At 33.1% G+C, this 20,258-nt stretch overlaps 1 protein-coding gene across 2 annotated transcripts in view; it reads left to right on the top strand.

The window, feature by feature from the left end:
• The window catches only part of LOC145252621 (DNA polymerase beta-like), a 14,100-nt gene extending 5,224 nt beyond the window's left edge, over positions 1-8,876 (top strand). For both annotated transcript variants that reach the window (XM_080112341.1, XM_080112340.1), the window contains exon 2: positions 6,136-8,876. In XM_080112341.1, the coding sequence (XP_079968467.1) occupies positions 6,152-7,180 (1,029 nt within the window). In that variant the 5' untranslated portion in view covers positions 6,136-6,151 and the 3' untranslated portion in view covers positions 7,181-8,876. The remainder of the gene's footprint in view (positions 1-6,135) is intronic.
• The last annotated feature ends 11,382 nt before the right edge of the window (positions 8,877-20,258 follow it).

The following is a 20,258-nucleotide window of genomic DNA, read 5'->3' as shown; positions in this document are numbered from 1 at the left end:
ACAATGAAAAGAATATTCTGTTGTCACAGCACTACTTATGACCCATCATATCACAAGTTCGGTCTATTTTCTAACCAAAGTACTTAATCTATTCCCTCAATCTACTCCCTCACCAAACTACTCAACACCCTCATAAACCCATATTTACTCAGTAAATACAGTGTCAAATTCACACAAGAACTAATAGAAATCCTAAAAGCAAAATAACCTGACAAGAAAATTATGTCTCCCTCAACGTAGAAAGCCTTTTCACAAACATTCTTGTCAAAAAAAAACAAACACATAGATATAATCCTTGATAATATATACAACAATCTTTCTCTTCCTCTCCTTAAAATTGACGAACGAATACTTAAAAAATCACTTAGTTTGTACTAACGAGGTACCCTTTTACAATTATAAAGGTAATCAAGCTTCTCAACCTCATCAAGGCATACTACACACACACCCGAACTAGAGTGAGGTGCTATGGGGAAGAATTCAATTCCTTCATCCAAACAGATATCTGCCAAGGATGTGTGCTCTCCCCCGTCCTGTTAAACTACATCACATCATTGACTGGATCCTAGAGAAGAGCTTGGCAGCCTTCTATGGTGTCAGAGTAGGCCACGCCTGTTCTATCACCGATCTCAACTTTGCTAATTACGTTGCGATCCTTGACGAGTCCTATGTGGAGGTTCAACATGTACTCGACGAGATCAGTCATGTGGGCAAAACAGTTGGAATGAGAATCGATGCTTCTGAAATGGAAATGATCTCTGGTAACCCCCCCCCCATCTGATCTAGTGCTATAACCCTCAATGGTGAAGCTGTAGAAGAGGTTGAAAATTTCAAATTACAATAAAATTTCAATTACATTAAAATTCCAGACCTGCTCTCAATCAAATCACATTCCAATCCAGCGAAAACACACTCTAACTCCCCCCCCTCCTCCCCAACCCTCACCAGGCCCAGCACTGACCACGAAACTGAGTATCCCTCTCTTCTATACTAGCTCGCACACATTCACTTGCTACTTGATGAGCCGTTCCATATAAGTTAACAAATTTACCGAATTTTCATTACAAATGATTACTATATATTGTCCAATTTCTACTGTACACTCTTTAACCCTTATCCTCGAGTGGCCTCTTGGCCTTGATAATGTGATGTGTGTGTGTGTGTGTGTGTGTGTATGTGTGTGTGTGTGTATGAAAAAAAAAAAAATGTTCTCCTCGCAAATAATATTGACACAGCCTTCCTGATGATATTTTCTTGAAAAGACAAAAAGCATCACCACAACCAACTTCGAGCTACACAAAGAACATATTAATTCTCTCGGTTTACACGCTAAAAAGATCATCAGAAAAAGTGAAAAAATAAAAAGGTCTAATTAAATGGAAGCTCTCTGTTTTCTTTAACAATATTTGTTTAAATATACAGTGCGGGCAAAAAGAAAGTCTGCACTTGTAATTTTTTCAAAAACTGCAAATTTAAGCTAAATTTAATGTAACTGTTTAAATAACCTATACCTCATTTGATTCGCCTTTTATTCCTCTATAATTTTACCTGTTCATATTTGACGTTTAATTGAAATTTTCTAGTGTTCACGTCAATTTGAAAAAAATTACTTCAAATTGCGGAGGCAGAAAGAAAATCCACAGCAACAAATTCGCTTAAAACCAGTTTAAATTATCGCCCCTAAATCAGTTTAAAATATCCACCAACAGGCAACAAAGCATCTCTAATCGTAATTTTTGTTGTTCCAGGTTATACAACGTAACATTTGGTCCATATGCCATGACTTTCTCTTAGTGATCGTCAGGAGCTCATTAATCTCCACCTTTCTGGTTTATCTAATCGAGAAATCAGCCGCAGATTGAAATGTGATGAGAAAATGGTACGAAAGACTGCAAAAGCACCAAAACACCGGCAGTGTACGTGATGCCCCTAAATCTGGTCATATTAGAGTTACTTCTAACATGGAAGACAATACTATCAAGAGCCGCAGTCTAAGAAACAGATTTGAAACGGCTCCTCAAATCCAACAACAGTGCAATCTTGTTAAAAAGTGCTCTCTTTCTACTGTCAAGAACAGATTAAAGGAATTTAATTTGCGAGGATATGTTGAAAGACAATGATTTCTGTAAAGAACAGAAGCGCCGTCTGGACTTCGTCAGATGAAATGAAGATCATGACTCTTCATATTGCTCAAAAGTGCTTTTTAGCGACAAAAGCAAGTTCAGTAGGCTAGGCAGTGATGGTAGGTAGTATGTCCATCAGAGGAAAGATGAAGAATTTAATCCTAGGTGCTCAGTTTCAATGCTGCAAGGTGGTGGAGGTTCAGTTTTGGTGTGGGACATTATTAGTAGCAATGGTCTAAAGCCTATAGTTAGCTTGCAAGGTCGAATTAATTCAAACAAGTACATTACTATGTTGACTGAGCATTTTCTACCCTACTTTGGTCAGAATTTGAATGATAATCCCATCTTCATGCAGGATATTGCTCCCGTTCACACAGCTGGCAATGTCAAGAGGTTCCTGGAAGAGGTTCGTGTTTGGATTGGCCTGCACAATCTGTAGACCTCAATCCTATCGAAAATGTATGGCATTACATCAAGCAACAGCTATGCAATGATAAAATTTCAAATTTGGAAGAACTTTGAACTTTGGACAAAAATTAAAGAAAAGTGGGATGCCCTTTCCCCTGAGTATTGCTGCAGTTTAATTCAAGGAATTCCCAAAAGATTGCAGGCTGTCAAATTGCAGAAGGGCTATGCTACTAAATATTAACTAGTTCATTGTGTTCTTGTATTTGTGTTGCATTAATGTCCTGAAGTTACATTTAAATCACAACTTTCCATTGTGCGGACTTTCTTTTTGCCTCCTCAATTTAGAAGTTATTTTTTTAAATTGATGTGAACACTAGAATATTTCAATTAAAAGTCAAATATGAGCAGGTAAAATTATAGAAGAATAAAAGGCCAATAAAATGAGGTAAAGTTTGTTTAAACAGTTACATTAAATTTAGCTTAAATTTGCAGTTTTTGAAAAAATTACAAGTGCAGACTTTCTTTTTTGCCACCTGTGTGTGTGTATGTATATATATATATATATATATATATATATATATATATATATATATAAAGTATATTTTGCACTTTTGCATTCTCAGAAACTTTTTCATTATCTTTTATGCAAATATGATTCACCTCATATATTGTAGTTTAAATTTATGCACTAAACAGCAAAATCATAGTTTAAGTATAAATAATGTTATTATCTTTCCTCTGAAGAAAGCATTCTATGAAACTCCACGGAATAAGGAATTTTCTAAATGTTCATTGTGTGTTCCTTGTCAAATAATACATTTTTGTAAGTTCTAATTTGCAGAGTTTTAATATATACATATATATATATATATATATATATATATATATACTAGCAGGGAGACACAATGTTACCCAGGATTGAATGATCAACAAATATTTCACACTCCTATATTTTTATTGTCATCAAAATCCGTGAAATCGCCTAAGAGGAAGCTTCACATGCCTTCATGCAGTAACTTAGTCCATATGTTATTTTACATTGCATTTTAGAGAACCTACTGTTTCTTTTATAAAATGATTTTATGTAAACTTGTTTCCAGTTAATGAAAAAAAACATTAAGAAATTTACGTGAGGGATTTGAACCTTCAGACCACGTCATGCAAAAAAATATTTAAAAAAAACATAAATTTTCAAGTCTTATAAAATTCTTAGCAGTTAATGAAAAAAAAATTAAGAAATTTACGTGCAGAGTTTGAACCTTCACACCACGTCATGCAAAAAAAAAAAAAAGGAAACATGCTATCAACTTACCTACAGTATAATTTTCACGGCTCTTTGCTCTATCATCTTAGTTTTTCTTTCTCATCAAATCTTTCTTGGAGTTCATATATTAGATCAAAGCAAGATGCGTTCAGTTTGCAGGTTATTGTTATACAGTAGCTTCCAAAACTAGGGGACAAAATTGTCATGGAGCAGTAAATGAAATTATTCCTTCCCTACTCCTGTGGAACCCTGCTATTCACTCCAGAAGTAGAATGCTCACATACCCAGATGTCATTGCAAGGGATGCCAATGTTGAGAGGCAAGACCTGGAAGCAGTCATATGGGACTGAAATATCTAGGATGCGCACGTGAACTCCCTTCATCTCAACTATGGTCGAAAGCTCTTTCTGCTTCTTGTAAAGTCTCTCTAAACACTTTCTAACACCTGTTCTTATCACTACAATTCTACTATCAGACCATGTATGGAGTATTGTTGTCATATTTGGGCTGGTGGTGAATCTGTCCCATTCGAAGGTTATTGATAAAGTACAGAAAGGTATCTGTAATTCCACCGTTTCTTCTTCTCTACAATCTCTCTTGCACGCGTGTTATCTTGGGAGTCGGTCTTTTCTATAAATACCATTATGGCATGTGTTCTTTAGAATTATCCAATCTATTCCCTGCTTCCTTTGTTCCAGCTCATTTGACTCTTTGGTCTAGTGGTCTCCCTCAGTTCACTGTTTTGATACCTCTTTATAACATAGCTTCCTATTCAAGTAGCTTTTTTCCCAGAACTGCAGGTTTGTTGAACTCTCATCCTGCTGACTGTTTTCCTCCTACTTATAGCCTTGGTCTTTGCAAGTTTAAGGTCATCAAGCATGTCCTCTCTTTGCAATAATCATCTTTTCGTTCCTGTTAGTTTTTCATATCAAGTGGCTTCAGGCCTTGTCTGGAGCCATATCCATAAAAAAGTGTCTTTGAGTAGTGATATCATCAACTACTATTAACGACAAAACACAGCTATTTGTAAACAAATGAAGCACTCTCTAATAATTGTCAGTGATTACATAATGTATTAAGATGTTGCTTGTTATCAGAATCCACTCTGTAACTTGGGAGTTAAGGTTGTTGACTATCAACTAGTTGGTTGTAGATTCAATCTTATGAGAAGTGGGGTGGGGGTGATTGTGTAGTCACAATGAACAGCTGTGATACAGCAAAATAATCTGTAAATGACAAAGCGAGAGAGAAAGAGAGAACATTGGAATTTTTACAACCTATGAAAAAAGAAGACTTTTAGTCCTAAGTCCTTCATTGGAAAATACCTTTGCTTGTAAAGGTAATCTCTTGTAATCACTATTAGCTTCCAAGAATTTACATTAGTTATCATATTTTTGGAGGGATCATCACTTGTTTACAGTAAAAAACTAATATATATATATATATATTTATATATATATATATATATATATATATATATATATATATATATATATATATATATATATTGAGAGAGAGACTTTAGAATGAGAGGGGTATTTAGTTCTCTCCCACTTCAAGAATTGTGACACCAGGCTCAGAAAGTGGGATTGAGAAGTCAGCATCCTTGAAGAGGGGCACTCTGACCTGCAAAAAATGTCTGGGCAACCCTGTCAGCATTCCCCAATAATAGCGCCTCAGGTGATTAGCAATAAACTAACCCCTTCTCAAAGAGAGAAGGCAAGGCCTGGAAGTGTGGACCTCCTAGAACTGCACAGAACCACATTACTCTGCAATCAATAGGCACCAGGTAATTACAGGAATGCTTTAATCTCTGTTAATTTTGGGGGCTGAGGATAAAAATTCCTATCTGGCTTTAGAGTGCTTGATTACTTTATTACATAAATTTAAATTGACTTTGGTAAAAGTAAGAACTTGATTCTATTTATAGTGTTTAACTTGCTTATGTCCCGACTGCAAATCTCTGGATACTATTGCTAAAAAAATGTTTTTTTAAAATAATTAAAAAAAAACATTTTTGAACTTATATTGCAATAAAATAATTGTGCACAAAATTTAATTTAATACAAATCACACATAAATTTTCAATTTTGCTTAACATTTTAAGAATTTATTTTTTTATCTTTTCAATTTTACTTAACATTCTAAGAATTTATTTTTTTATCTTTTCAATTTTACTTGACATTCTAAGAATTTATTTTTTTATCTTTTCAATTTTACTTGACATTCTAAGAATTTATTTTTTTATCTTTTCAATTTTACTTGACATTCTAAGAATTTATTTTTTATCTTTTCAATTTTACTTGACATTCTAAGAATTCATTTTTTTATCTTTTCCAGAAAATCTTTTCCAACTATGAGTAAGCGTAAAAATCCAAACACAGATAACCTGAACGCAGATTTCTGCGATTTTCTAATGGAACTGGCGAACTATGAGAAAAACGTTACGCGAGAATTATATAAGTACAACGTTTATCGTAAAGCGGCTGGTCTACTGGCAAAACACCCAACGCGGATCAAGAGTGGAGAGGAGGCCCAACGCTTGAATGGAATCGGTGATAAAATTGCCAAAAAAATCGACGAGTTTATCAGCACGGGTCAACTGGCCAAGCTGAATAAAATCCGAGCAAACGACAAGAACGTTGCCATCAACGAATTGACCAAAGTTTCAGGCATCGGTCCATCAGCTGCTGCGATGTTTGTCAAAGATGGCATTATGAATATTGCCGACCTGAGGAAAAATATAGATTCGTTGAACCACCATCAAAAAATTGGTCTGAATCATTTTGACGACTTTGAATTGCGAATTCCTCGTGAAGAGCTCATCGAACTTAGAGATATCGCTAAAAGGGAGATCAAGGATATGGATGAGAGATATACAGCTGACGTCTGCGGAAGCTTCCGACGAGGTGCAACCTCATCTGGGGACATTGATATCCTTCTAACTCACACAAAGTTTGCATCGTCTGACAAAAAAAACCCAGAGCTTCTAACAAAAGTTGTGCAAAGACTTACTGCTTGTGGTTTGATCACAGACAAAATTTCAATGGGTGATTCCAAATTCATGGGTGTGTGCCGTCTTCCTAAAAGTGAAAAAAAAGATGAGGAGGATGAGGGAAAAATCCGACATTTTCGACGCTTGGATTTACGCTTGATCCCCCATGATCAGTACTATTGCGCTTTGTTGTATTTTACGGGTAGTGACATGTTTAATAAGGACATGAGAGGCAAAGCCCTAGAGAACGGGTTCACCCTTAATGAATACACAATCCGACCTATGGGCAGCACTAGGATCCCCGGGGAGCCTCTGCCTGTTTCCTCGGAAGAAGACATCTTTGATTATATCGGGATGAAATACAAAAAACCTTCAGAACGAAATCTTTAAATATGGATTATTTGGATCTTAGTGATTATTATCACAATGTTTCAAACAATGTATCTCCTACCTTATTCAGATGCATCTTTTCAAACTTGCAAATATTTATGTCAGACCTGCAAATCCATAGTTTTCCAGTTCTGAAAAGATATACCTAAAGAAGGTTGAGGGTTATAATTGTCGAAATGTTGTAAAAATAATAACCAAGCTGAGAATAGTGGTCCAAATAAAGCAAATTATCAATCCTCATCTCAAAAATTTCATAACATCTTAAAGTTTTTTCTACAGTTGTTTCATGCAAGATGCAAGAACTACAGTTTTACCGTTTTTGGGAAATTAAGTTTCCAGTTTTGAAATTTACATGTGTGAGATTTAAAATTGTAAGTTAAGGCTCATTTCACAAAAACTCATTTCATTTTTTTTTTTTTTTTTTTTTTTTTTTTTTTTTTTTAATCGTTTCGGACATTTACCATTATATTTGATGTGAAAAATGAAAAAAATCTCAAGGAATCCAGTTTTAACATAAAATGACGTGATGAAAACAAGGTTATGGAGTCTGTAATTAGAATGTAAACTAATAATTGTATTTTTCTTATATCTTAAAAATTTCTCGCTTTTAGTTGGACACACACACACACACACACACACACACACACACACACACACACACACACACACACACACATGTAGAAATTTTATATAATAAACTAGCAGGGCTATCCGGCATTGCTAGGGACAAAAGTGTAATATATGCCTATTAAAACTTCTCTTCATCTTTCTTCCTTCTCCCCCTCTTCTCTGCCTAACATATTCCTTTCTATAGACATACACAACTCCTTTTATAGACTCCTCAAGGAATGATTCAGTATAATCCTTGATAAAAAATCAGTTGCTTCCTTTTACTTAGTACATAAACTGACTGAAAACCTGACCTCCCTGTTGAAATCTTCAGCAGTTTAGAGTCAAATAGTGAATAATTTTTTTTTTTAATTTTAGATATTAATAGCCAATCAATAAAATACCAACTTTGTGGGTATTTGTTTCGTCATTTTCTACTTTTAGCCAGTCATACATACACATACACAAATGACTGCCCTTTATATAATAGATGACTAGATGTACCAACTTAGCTTTGTTCAGAATCCACTCTTCAAAATTCAAGTTCAAATTTATTTTGTTATTATCTAAGCTAAAAGTGAACCTGGTTTTGATTTAATGAAGACAAAACATAAGTTTGATCACAGTCTAAAAGCCAAGAATGTGTATTATAGTTAGTTTCAAGCCAAAAGTTGATGGAAAAAATATAAATATTTATAAAGAATTGTATATTTATAAAGAGTAAAGATGAAATTTTGTTTAGATCCAAATTTTATTGAAATAACCCCAAAATAAATTATTTATTTTAATTTAAAGTGAAGGAAATTTTACTATATTTACCTATTTTTGCACACTAAACTCTAGACTGGTTAGTGATGCTTACTGTGATTCAAATGTTCAGCTCTGACTCCTAAATTAATGAATTTGCACCAAGTCACTTAGACTCCATTGCCTTGTATTCCGATATAGAGCCTTAGTTATCTTTTATACATATTTATTTATTTTTTAAATTAGACAATGGTAACATTTTTTTAAAGTTATTTATAAATATCTGTTTAACATAAATAATAAAAATGAATAACAATTAATAAAGATACTGTTATAAACATCAGGTCTTCTGCTTCCATCTTTGTGGGACGCTCAAATTGAGAGTGACTTAGCTGGAGAGAGGATGTTTCCAATTTTAAATATCTTGGAGATGTCCTAGATAGTTCTGGAGGTTGCAGGATTGGAGCAGTATGAGCAGCTTTGAACTTGACGGATGTTTTCTGTCAGAAGCATGTAAAAAAAATAAGTTTAGAGAAACTGGTGCAAGTCTATAACTCCCCTCTCCCTATAAAAAAACAAAAATAAAGAAAAATCTTGATGGTGTACATACTTGTGTCGGAAAGAAAATATCGTACACCAAAAATCATGTAAATTGAAAAAGGCATTTGATTTTTATAAAGAAAATATAATTTTTAAACAAATTTGAGTTTTTCCCCCACCCACCCTCCTCATATTTCTAAAATCTTTCAAAAACTTGAATTATCTGGAATTATCTCCCTTGTTTTGCAAAATGGCGTTGGAAGATCATCACTCATAGTTTAGCCATAAAATCTTTTTTTAAATAAAACTATCCGATCAATTTACATTTTTTTTTTTGTGTTTGATATTTTTTTTTTGCTGTCACAGGTATGTACACTACAAAGATGTTCCTTTATTTCTGGTATTTTTTTGTTTTTTCATTGATTATGGACTTGCACTGAGAGTTGTATACTATGTGTATGTAATCTGTTCTTCCGTGTACATCCAAGACATGATTTCAATTCCATAGCCGATGTGAGATGCACTAACAGATCTAGCATACGGTTTCAAACTGGGATCAAAGTATAGTATCTATCTTTTTCTTCTTCAGAAGAGAGAGATTCGTTATAACTGGAGTAATTTTTATTTTTTGTTCCATCCAGAGTGTCTCTTTTTGAGGTGTAAAATATCCTTCACATAAAAAAAATGACCGTGTGTCAAACTTTGACCTCTCTGGGAGACAAGTAAATACGGACAGATTTAGAATTGCAAGAAATTTGTCAGCAGAAGATTTGTTGATCATTGATGTGAATGAATAGAAGATTAAAATGGTTCGAATGTCTTCAGAAAATCCAAGGAAATTTGTTTTAATGAAGATAAGTTGTCCACAAAAAGTGGCTAGACCTCAGAGCAATTGGAGACAGTTAGTGGCTGAATACATGGGACAGCTGGGGTTGATAAATCAAGATGTGAGTGATAGACAATTCTGGAGACAACAAATGAAAAAGTTGGTGTTTATACAATTAAAAGCACAGGACAAAAATTGCATTTACAAATAAATTGAAAATTGCAGTTCCAAATAAATTAACCATAAAACTTTTTGATGTACTTGCGTATCAGGTAAAAATAGGTATCTGCACCAAAAATTAAGAAAAAATTGTTGAGTAGAATTTTAAAAATAAAAAAAAAAACAGTTTTTATATTTTACCGATTTGTAGTAAGATAAGAGTGGAAATGTCCATAAAACAGGAGGTGATAAGTCAGTCTGTCATTTAACCAAGTAATAATGAATAGCAGATTGGTAAAATACAAAAATCAATCTTTAATTAAAATTCTACTCAATAAGTTTTTCTTAATTTTAGTTTGGTGACTTATTTTTGCACGATATGTAAGTATATCAATGCATATGGTTGTCATCTGTGCCCCATATTTGAAGAAATATGGGGCACAGATGACAATAAGGAATCTAACCCCGTCACTTATACTTGTAACTGCTAGTGACCTGGTCAAGTTAAATTAATATCCTCCTGAGTAAATACAGTATCTGACCATCACTACCCATTTTTGCTAATCCTTCCTGAGCTAGGTCAGTTGAAGACCAACTACTTGTGGGCTTGATAATGCTGTTTTGATTGTTGCCATTCAGGTTTTCTACTGATCACCAGCATGTTTGCGACAACCAGGTAAAGAAAGGAGAAAAAGGACTTTGTGGATTAGGTCTTCTATCAGACAGCAAGAAAAAGTACTTAAAAACAAGATTAAAATCTGGGATTTTTCTTTATTTCAGAGAATAATATGTTCAGTAATTCAGTAAATTCAAAATGAAATTTCTATTTCAAACTTGGGCATGGCTGATTAACAAAAATTTTACTTTAAACTTAAGCATTGCAGACCTCCCCAATACTATTTGAAACTTAAGTATGACAGATCAAAAAGAATGCAATTTTAAACATATATGCATGTCCCGATGGAGATCAAAAAATAAAAATGGAACTGGATTGGCCACACCTTGCGGAAGCCTGCATCCAACATCACTAGGCAGGCGCTTGAATGAAACCTGCAAGACAAGCGTAAAATTGGTCGCTTGAGGCAGACATGGAAAAGAAGCATTGAGGCTGAGACCAGGGCTGCTGGAATGACATGGGCCGAACTGAAGAGGACCAGCCAGAACCGGGTCCGTTGAGGAGCGTCGTTGCGGCCCTATGTTCCCCAAGGAATCAAGAGGCCTAAACATGCATGCCGGACTATTAAAAGTTTTTACTTTATACTTAAGCATTGCAGACCTTGCAAAATACTATTTCAAACTTAAGCATGACAAACCATAGAAAATACAATTTCAAACATAAACATCTTAGCATGAAATTCTATTTCAAATTTGTGGATTTCAGACCAATATTAAAAAAAGTAAATTGATATGAATCAGCTCAATACAAATTTTCTGACCAACTTAAGTCTGTCGTTTGCATTGGTTTCTTCATGATGTACTCTATGATATACTTACAGGATAAACCAAATAAAGGTTACCAATATTCTATACATTGATGATATAGAACCAACTGGATTCGAGCGTGGCACAGACAGATGATCAGTTAGTGTTATCTACTTCACCACTCCCACATCTTGAAGGACAAATGAAAATTCTATTTCAAGCTTAAACATGGCAGACTGACTACAAGGTGTTCAATAATAACCGTTACAAAGGTTTTTACTTGTATTTAATAAATAAGCAAAATTATAATTACATTAATTGAAATGTATAAAATAATAATATGGTAATGAAAATATAAAATTTTTACTCGATATCACCTCCATTAGAATCCACAACTTGCTGCAAACGTTTGGAGAATGCTCTGCAGGAGTCACGAATGACTCGTTTGGGTATTTTCTCCCATTCCTTGGTCAGTTTCTTTTTCAGGGCGTCCAAACTGGTGTGGTGTGTAGCTGAGACTTTGCTCTCCAAGATTAACCAAATTGCAAAGTCCAGTGGGTTCAGGTCTGGAGATGATGGAGGCCATTCTTCTTTCGAGATGAAAGATGCCACATTCTCTGTCAGCCATTCCTGCGTCTTTTTGGCTCCATGAGCAGGTGCAGAGTCTTGCTGGAATGACCAACGCCTGTTTTTGAAATGCTTTTGCGCCCAGGGCAACAATGCAGACTCAAGATTGGATGTGCGATAATTTTCCTGGTTCAATTTGATGCCATCATCCACAAAAACGAGGGGACTTCTTCCCATCTCTGTTACCGCTGCCCAGATCATCACTGAGGCGGCACCTTGCCTCCGAGTAACCACCTGAGACTCAACTTAACGTTTACGCGACCAAATCCGATCATTTTGGATGTTAACGTGCTGTTGGACATCAAAATTCTTTTCGTCACTGAAAACCAAGTTAGGAAGCGTGCCAGCAGTGATGCGAGATAAGATGAGCTCAACTCTTTAGCACGTTTCACGATAGAACTTGCAGATAACAGTTGCTTCTTCTTGTGTTTGTACACAGATGTTTGGAGATCAGTGTGGAGAATCGTAGACATTGTTCCGATTGACACTTTACCCTCTTTAGCGAGATTTCTGAGGGATCTTCTTGGGTTCTTCCTAAGCTTCTTTCTTATGGATTTTACCAGTTTTGGGGTCCTGGTAGAACGAGGCCGACCTTGACCAGGTTGATTAACAATGTCACCAGTCGATTTGAACCGTTTAAGTTTCCGCCAGACCAACATTCTGTTGATATTTAAGGTCTTTGCTATGTCAGGTGCTGTTTTCCCAGATTTGAATAGCTCTACAATGGCGGTTCTTTTTTGTAAATCCTGTGGCATTCTGATCAAAACTAAAGTTTCAGTTCTAGCTTAGATTTATACACCTGAAAAACATAAAAAAAATATAGATAATTTGTTAAATATAGAAAATAAAATATCTCGTAATGGTAAATTTTGAACACCCTATAATGACAAAGTTTCTGGCCTTTTTTTTTTTTTGTTGTTTAATGCTGACAAAGTAAGGGAGATAACTTAAAAAACGATTGAAAAGCTTTTGATTTACGATTCTTTTATGCTTATACAGATAGGAGCACAGTTAACAGGAAAATTCTTTGACATATTTAATGTATTTATTTGCTTCCCCACCAAAGCAAATTAGGCACAAGGCCGTTTTTAATGTGGGGTAAAAATCAGCTCCCCTAAAAGTAGGCAAAAAGGGGGCACTTTGGTTACCAAAAATAATAATTGTCCCAGTATAGAGGGTTTCCCCTTCATTGACTGGTATAAATTATCTTAAGTGCAGCATCTGCAGAACAGATACTACTTTGATTCCGGCCCGAAGACCAAGAGGTTTCTTACATCAAAGATTAGGAAAATTATCAAATAAAATTTTAATTAAAATTAGGAATCAATGAAGAAATGGGATTTTGTTGCTAGTCATTTTTGTTAAAGGGGTAAAAGAGCAGTAAGTTTGTTGAAGCACATTCTGAGGAAATACTTATCAAACAAGCATAGTGAAGCAACAGTTGTTATGTACAGGATTTCGCTGTCCTCGTATTACTTGCTATTATATTCACTGCATTTTGTCTGTTGAACTCTCTGGTCTCCTTCAGGTTCCTTTTATTATTGTCAGTAGCCTTCTGGGAATTTCAAAATGAACCCAATTTTGAATCCATTGGCACAGATGTGGACAAAGTATGTCTGGATGACAAAGCTGTTTAGGTTATTGAAAAGTTTTGTTACCTTGGTAATGCACTTGAAGTTTTGCTAATCACAACTTGAAAACTGCATAGCTGCACTCAAACGAAGGCATAACAAAATGAAACTTCCTCAAAACAGTAAAAAAAAAAAAGTTATTGGTAATCAACAAAACATGTTCTCTTTAAAAAAAAAAATGAAATCTTTATAAATATCTTTTACTTTGATACTACTGTAACCCAACCAGGCACTAACCCTAAGTCTCGGTGGCCACACTTTTAACTCTGTCTAGTGGTGGACTCTTCAAAGGTGACCAGACTCACTGGTCACTGGAAAATACCGCTCAGATGCTTGGAACGTACAAAACATGCACAACCCTTTGCGGCAACACTGTTTACTTCGGTTGGCTGTACGTCGTTTCGACATCATGCTGAGTTCTTTTCTCACAATGGCTTGGTCTGTGTCTTCACCGTCTGAGTGTCAGTGTAGACCGGAAATCAACTGCATCTTCAATTGAATGGACAATCAACAAATAAAGAGAAACCAGTGGTTATTTTTTTTATAAGCAAAAAAAGTAATTATTTGCTGAAAGTTACAAAACTCTGACCCTTCATGTGACTGGTGACTTCCATTAGTAAAGTCGAAGTTTGTCTCTTCACAGTGTAGATTCTGGGGTTTAGAGAGAGATTTAAGCCAGGGATTTCTCTCTGACTGGTGTGAAAACCCCAGGCAGTTGGCATAGTGTGTCCTCAAGGCTGTTTGCCTTTCATTATATTGAGAATCAAGTGAGCTTAACCTCTGATTCCCAGAATTTCATTTCACAATTCTCAGAAAACTAATCTCGGACATTTTTGAAATTCTCAAACTCCAAAAGATTTTTCCTCTTCTTCTTTCTCAAATAAGTATCTCTGACCATCACTTTCAACAGGGGGTTTTTTTGACCTTCACTCTTCATTGGGTCTCTGCCTTTCACCATCACTCATGTGTGAGGGTTCCTCCTTTTTTTTTTCTTCATTTGAATAACCAAAGGTTTTTTTTCCCCAAGTGCCATTTCGTATGAGTAAACAAATAAATAATTTGGTTATCTTTTTGAGGTCAAATTCCTGGATGATAATTAATAGGCACTTGAATTTGTATCTACCATCTTGTTTTTCCTTATCCAAAGAAACTCATAATATCTGGCCTATATTTTGGGTAACTCAATAATAAATTTTGACCATCCAGAATTTGGTCTATTCAGATGAACTTTTCAACTCACCAGAAGGTGCTATTTCTGACATTTGTTTTTAGGTATCTTTATATTGCAAACATGAACGTTTTCAGCTAGTGTTTTTTTATGATTGTTTCTGTCAACACAAATTACTATAAAAGAAAACAGATTTCTTCTTTATCAATATCCATTTTTATTAAATATTAATAAATAGGAATCATTTCGAGTTAAAACAATTTAGTTTTTTCTCAAGTTACATGTGTAACTTGAGAAATTTGATTTTGAAATGTGTCAATATTACGTTAATAAGCGAAATCCAAACAATATAACTACCGAATTTGACCTGATGACATGTGATTTCGGTTATTCATATAATGTTGACAAATTTCAAGTGTGTTTTTTTTTAGTGTACATGCGTAATACTGAATGGATTTTAAATGAAAAGGATTCATCATTCAATCATATATAAGAAAATAACTTACTTTAATGTCTATACAGTTTTTTCTCACATTCTGTTCTAGCCGCGACCTTTAACGTTTGCCAAAAAATGGTTTCTTCATTAACATTTAAAAAAAAAAGGTTGCTTTTTCTAAATAATTATTAAAAAACAATAAGCGCTGTTTTACAATTTGTCATTGTGCAGAGGGAGTCAACTCTTGTTTACTAAGAGATTTGTTCATTTTTTCATCTCATGATTTAGGACGCTTGATCTGGCAATATTTTTGTCATTAAATCAAAACATTAAAAAAGAAAACAGTGACAAATTTTTTTAATGTAACAAAGTTGATAACAATAATACAAAATGTAGTTTTTATGTGACTATTGAGAGAAAACCAATGAACCAACGATATTTTCATTAGATGAAAATATTAAAAAAAAAAAAAAAAAAGAAGCTGTGGCAACTTTTTTTTCTTTTTAATTAAAAAGTAAATGTTATGGTAAGGTTTTAAAACATTAGTCTTTAACCTTAAAAAAATACAAAAACTGGAACTCTTTAATAAAACAAGGATGAAAGCTTTAGCGATTTTTTTTATTTATTTATTTTTTATTTTATTTTATTTATTTATTTTTTATTTTATTTTATTTATTTATTTTATTTTATTTTTTATTTTTTTATTTTATTTTATTCATTTATTTTTTTTATTTTATTTTATTTATTTATTTTTTATTTTATTTTATTTATTTATTTTTTATTTTATTTTATTTATTTTTTTTTTTTACTGTAACAAAGCTTAGTATTAATAACACCAACATCTATTTTTTAACATTACAAAAAAAAGAAAATGCGACGATAGTTGTAGAGAAATTGTAAACAAGGTTGCTAACATTAATAATACAAAATGTAATCTTTGCGCGGTTATTAAGAGAATCATTTCTGTGTTCATAGCATTATTTATGACACTAAAACCAATAAACCAACAATATTTTCGTTAGATGAAAACACTTACGAAAAGAAGCTGCGGCAACTTTTTCCTACATTTTTTACAACTATTTTTGTTAAATTGAAAAGTGAATGTAACGGTGAGATTTTTTTAAAACATTATTCTTTAACATCGCATATATTTTAATTTTGTTTGAAAAAATGATAATTTCCTATTGTCGCATAAAACAAAGATGAAAATATGAAAAAAAGGCTGCAGTGGTGTTGCACATAGGGACCAGGTCAATGGAGAGTATCATCACTGTTATTACAATAAGCATTTAAGTCGTCAGTTATCGCCGGTGTTATGTTGTTAAGGATACGTTTTTCTAATCCCTTGACGCAAACAAAATATCAAAAAAGATGTCAAATTCGGTATCACAAAAAAATCGAATATAAAAATTGATAATATGATTTTTTTTTTAACATAGCAAGAAATGCGAATGATGTTATTGTGTTGACGTGTTTTTATGTGTGCGCGTGCTTATTCAGTATGAGAGTCTAGAAAATGATAATGACTAAGTCATTCAGAGTTCGTAAGAATGTGAAATGTTCAAGAAAGGAATATTTTTGCAATAAAGTTAATGTTTGTAACTTCTTGAATGATCGCTAGGACTCTCTCCTACTGAGAGAGAAATCTTACTCTGACTGAGGCAGATGTCATTGTTACATATATGGCTGGCTGGTGATCATCTAGCGATTAAAATGGACAGTTATTTCATTTATCAATGAATACGAGACACTTTGTTTATAAAAAAGACTTAATTTATTTTAAGATATATTTAATATACACACTTCAAAACAATGACAGTGGTGGGGGTTCGTGGTAGGGGTGGTCGCAAACTGTCAATTTGTGTACCACATCTGTCCGTCTCTCTGACTGTCTGCCTATTGCTTTGTTTCTTTTCTCTTTTTATTGATATCTCTTCGACCTCTTAACCTATTTCCTCGCCAACTTGTTATTGCACTTTTGCTGGTTTTTGGTCTGACCCATGACCGATTGATGTCATAGATCCAGGTCGCTACAATTCCGGGGATTCCATTGTTTATTTTTGTTTTCCTGGAACCGACACATTGTTCTTTTCTTGCTTGCCTGGATGCAGCCAAGGTCACCTCTCCTGGAATTTCCATTGTTCTTCCTGGTTGGCTGGACATTAGTTCACTTGCTCCTCTCCTTAACATCATTTCTTTAGAAAAATGTTTCTTTTTATTATTAAAAAGGCCAACAAAATTAGTTGTTTTCAATGGTTCCGAACATAGAATTTAGGCAATGCAAATTTATATAAATATATATTTTTTTGTTGCAATCAATCCATGAAAATTTACAACTCCAAATGCAAGGAGTGCAACAATCATATTCATGCTTTAACGTCAGGAGATGGAGCGAGTGATCGAAGAGCTGGTCTACCCAACAGGAAAAATCTGACTCGACTGATTGATTTTGGTACGCGTGCCTTTTTTTTAGGTTTCAAACTGGCTCCCCCGAAAGCTGTCAAAAAAAATATTTTGAAATTTGCTTTCTTCGTAATTCAATTAGGTGAAAAAAAAAACACGTTTGTCACGTGAGGTGCTTCCAGCTATGTCGACGAAACAAGACAGAATTCTAGTTTTGTGCAGGGAAATTGCATGGGTGTAGATGACAGCTGTATGCACAACTGAAATGTTCCTTATACAGACGTTAGGTTTCTTGCATGTTGCTACAGCAGCTTTTTTTTTTTTTTTACTGGACAAAGCTTATAATATTAATAACACCAACATCTAGTTTTTAACAAATAATTAATTGCAGTTGTTTTTTTTTTTAAATAAAAATTACAATTCCTCTACAACTATTGTCACATTTTCATTTTTTGTAATGTTAAAAACTAGATTTTGGTGTTATTAATGTTATAAGCTTTGTTACAGTAAAAAAAAAAAAAAAAAATGTTGCTGCAGCTTTAGGTGTACCAGAATTTTTTTGGAATTTTTAACACCCCTAACACGAAACTGCAAATAAAATATAAAAAACTCGTAATTTCTCTTTTTATATTTTCTTTATGGAATATACTTCCAAAATAAACTATTAAAGTTGTTTAAAAAATAATAGAAATATTATTTTTTTATTTTTAAAAAAACAATGTTTAAAAAGTGCCGGCGTGCCTTCAAGCAGCCATTTTTTTTTTTTTATGTAATGAAATCAATTGAATTTTACGAGTTTAATATTTTTCAATTTTTAAACTTTAAAAATCTATCACAATTTTTTCTATTGGTTAAATTTTTACGATATTTTCAGGGTCAATGTGAAATTTTATGCTCTTTCCAATAAACCAAATATAATATTTTAGACAAACGTTTTTTTTTTTTTTAATTCACCACTCCCATTTTGAAATGTCTATTAAAATTTTAATAATTAATTTACTCACCAAAGTTTTATATATCACAAATTGAAGATAAAAGATCAATAAATAAAATATTTTAAGTTAAAACAAAAAAAAAAAAGAAGTGTTTTTTGGAAATTTACTTGTTAAAGTCCAAAGTGTAAAATCTTTTTTTTTTAAAAAAACCACATTGATTTTTTTTTTTAAGTCGAAGCATATGTTATGCTTAGATTGTCAAGTACATATTGGACGTTGATGACAATTTTTTCTATTTCATTCAATGTTTTCTTTTTTTAGATATTAAAAAAAAAATTCACTCGATAAAGAAAAATTAAAATCTTTAAAAAAATAAAAATAAAAAGCGGTCGAGTGGGTTTTTTTTATAAAGGCAAAAACTTATAAGTGAATGTGTTCATTTTTTAACTACGGAGGCACCAAAATACTAATTTTGGTTTACAGCACGCAATAGAAAGAGATATTAATTATGTCCCTTTAAAGCCACTGGAAGATAAAGGCGAATAAAATCGGATGTTTTTCTCTCTTTATTTGAGCAGTTAAAAAAATCGGAGTTCGCTTTTTTTTTTTTAAATATTTGTTTAAAAAGTATTTTATTTAAAAAGAACATGGAATATAAGTATAAATATGGATAAATTCTTAACAATGAACAATGGAAGTGCCCATTGAATAGTAGTTTTTATAGGTAAGTGATTGTTTGGAATTTATATATATTTTTATAATCGAAGTATGTGAAATTTCGTTGATTTTCTTTAAATCTTTTTTTTTAAAAGAAAACCGATTAAAAAAAATATTGCATAATTGGCTATTAAACCTGTTATTTTTTTAAATTTGGTCTTTGTTCCTTTAATTGAAAAAAAAAATAGGGGTTGAATTACATTTTTCAAGTAGCTATAAGCTTCGAAAGATAGTAAGTTGAATTATTCAAGTTCATATACGGCGTTTTTAATGGCAGCTTACATCTACTGCAGCTTTAAAAGTTTAATCCTTGTTTCATTAAAGAGTTTCATTCTTTGTATTTTGTAAGGTTAAAGACTGTTTTTTTTTTTTTTTTACTTTGGTACATTTTAAAGAATTCGTCGCAGCTTTCTTTTTTAATGTTTTGATTTAAAAAAAATATCGTCAGATCGAGCGTCCTAAATTATAAGATGAAAAATGAACGTATCGACGAAAGTTGTCTCCCTCGGCACAATGACAAATTGTAAAACAGCGCTAAATAATCTTTGTTAAAGTTATTTGTAAAAATAAGTTGAGGTAAGTTACCTCCCTTGATATAACAAGCTGCCACTCTACAATAATAAATGCCCAACGCTTTGGATAGGGGTGTCCGTTTATGGCTATTTTGGCGCTTATGTCAACGGATCATTAAATCTAAGGAAGATAACCAGCATAGATATAGCAAAGATTTTTTGCAAGATATAATTTGGGACGCTGAAATAATCAGAACAAAGAAAGAATGCTAAATGAAAAAATAAAAAATGATTACACGATTACTGTAGTCGAGTTCTGGAAATTGCTGAAACAGTTTACGAAAAT

The sequence above is a fragment of the Euprymna scolopes genome, chromosome 29 (assembly GCF_053919585.1).
Source record: "Euprymna scolopes isolate OS-2025 chromosome 29, ASM5391958v1, whole genome shotgun sequence".
In the NCBI taxonomy this organism is placed as follows: Eukaryota; Metazoa; Mollusca; class Cephalopoda; order Sepiida; family Sepiolidae; genus Euprymna; species Euprymna scolopes.
This window is presented reverse-complemented; position numbering and strand designations above follow the sequence as displayed.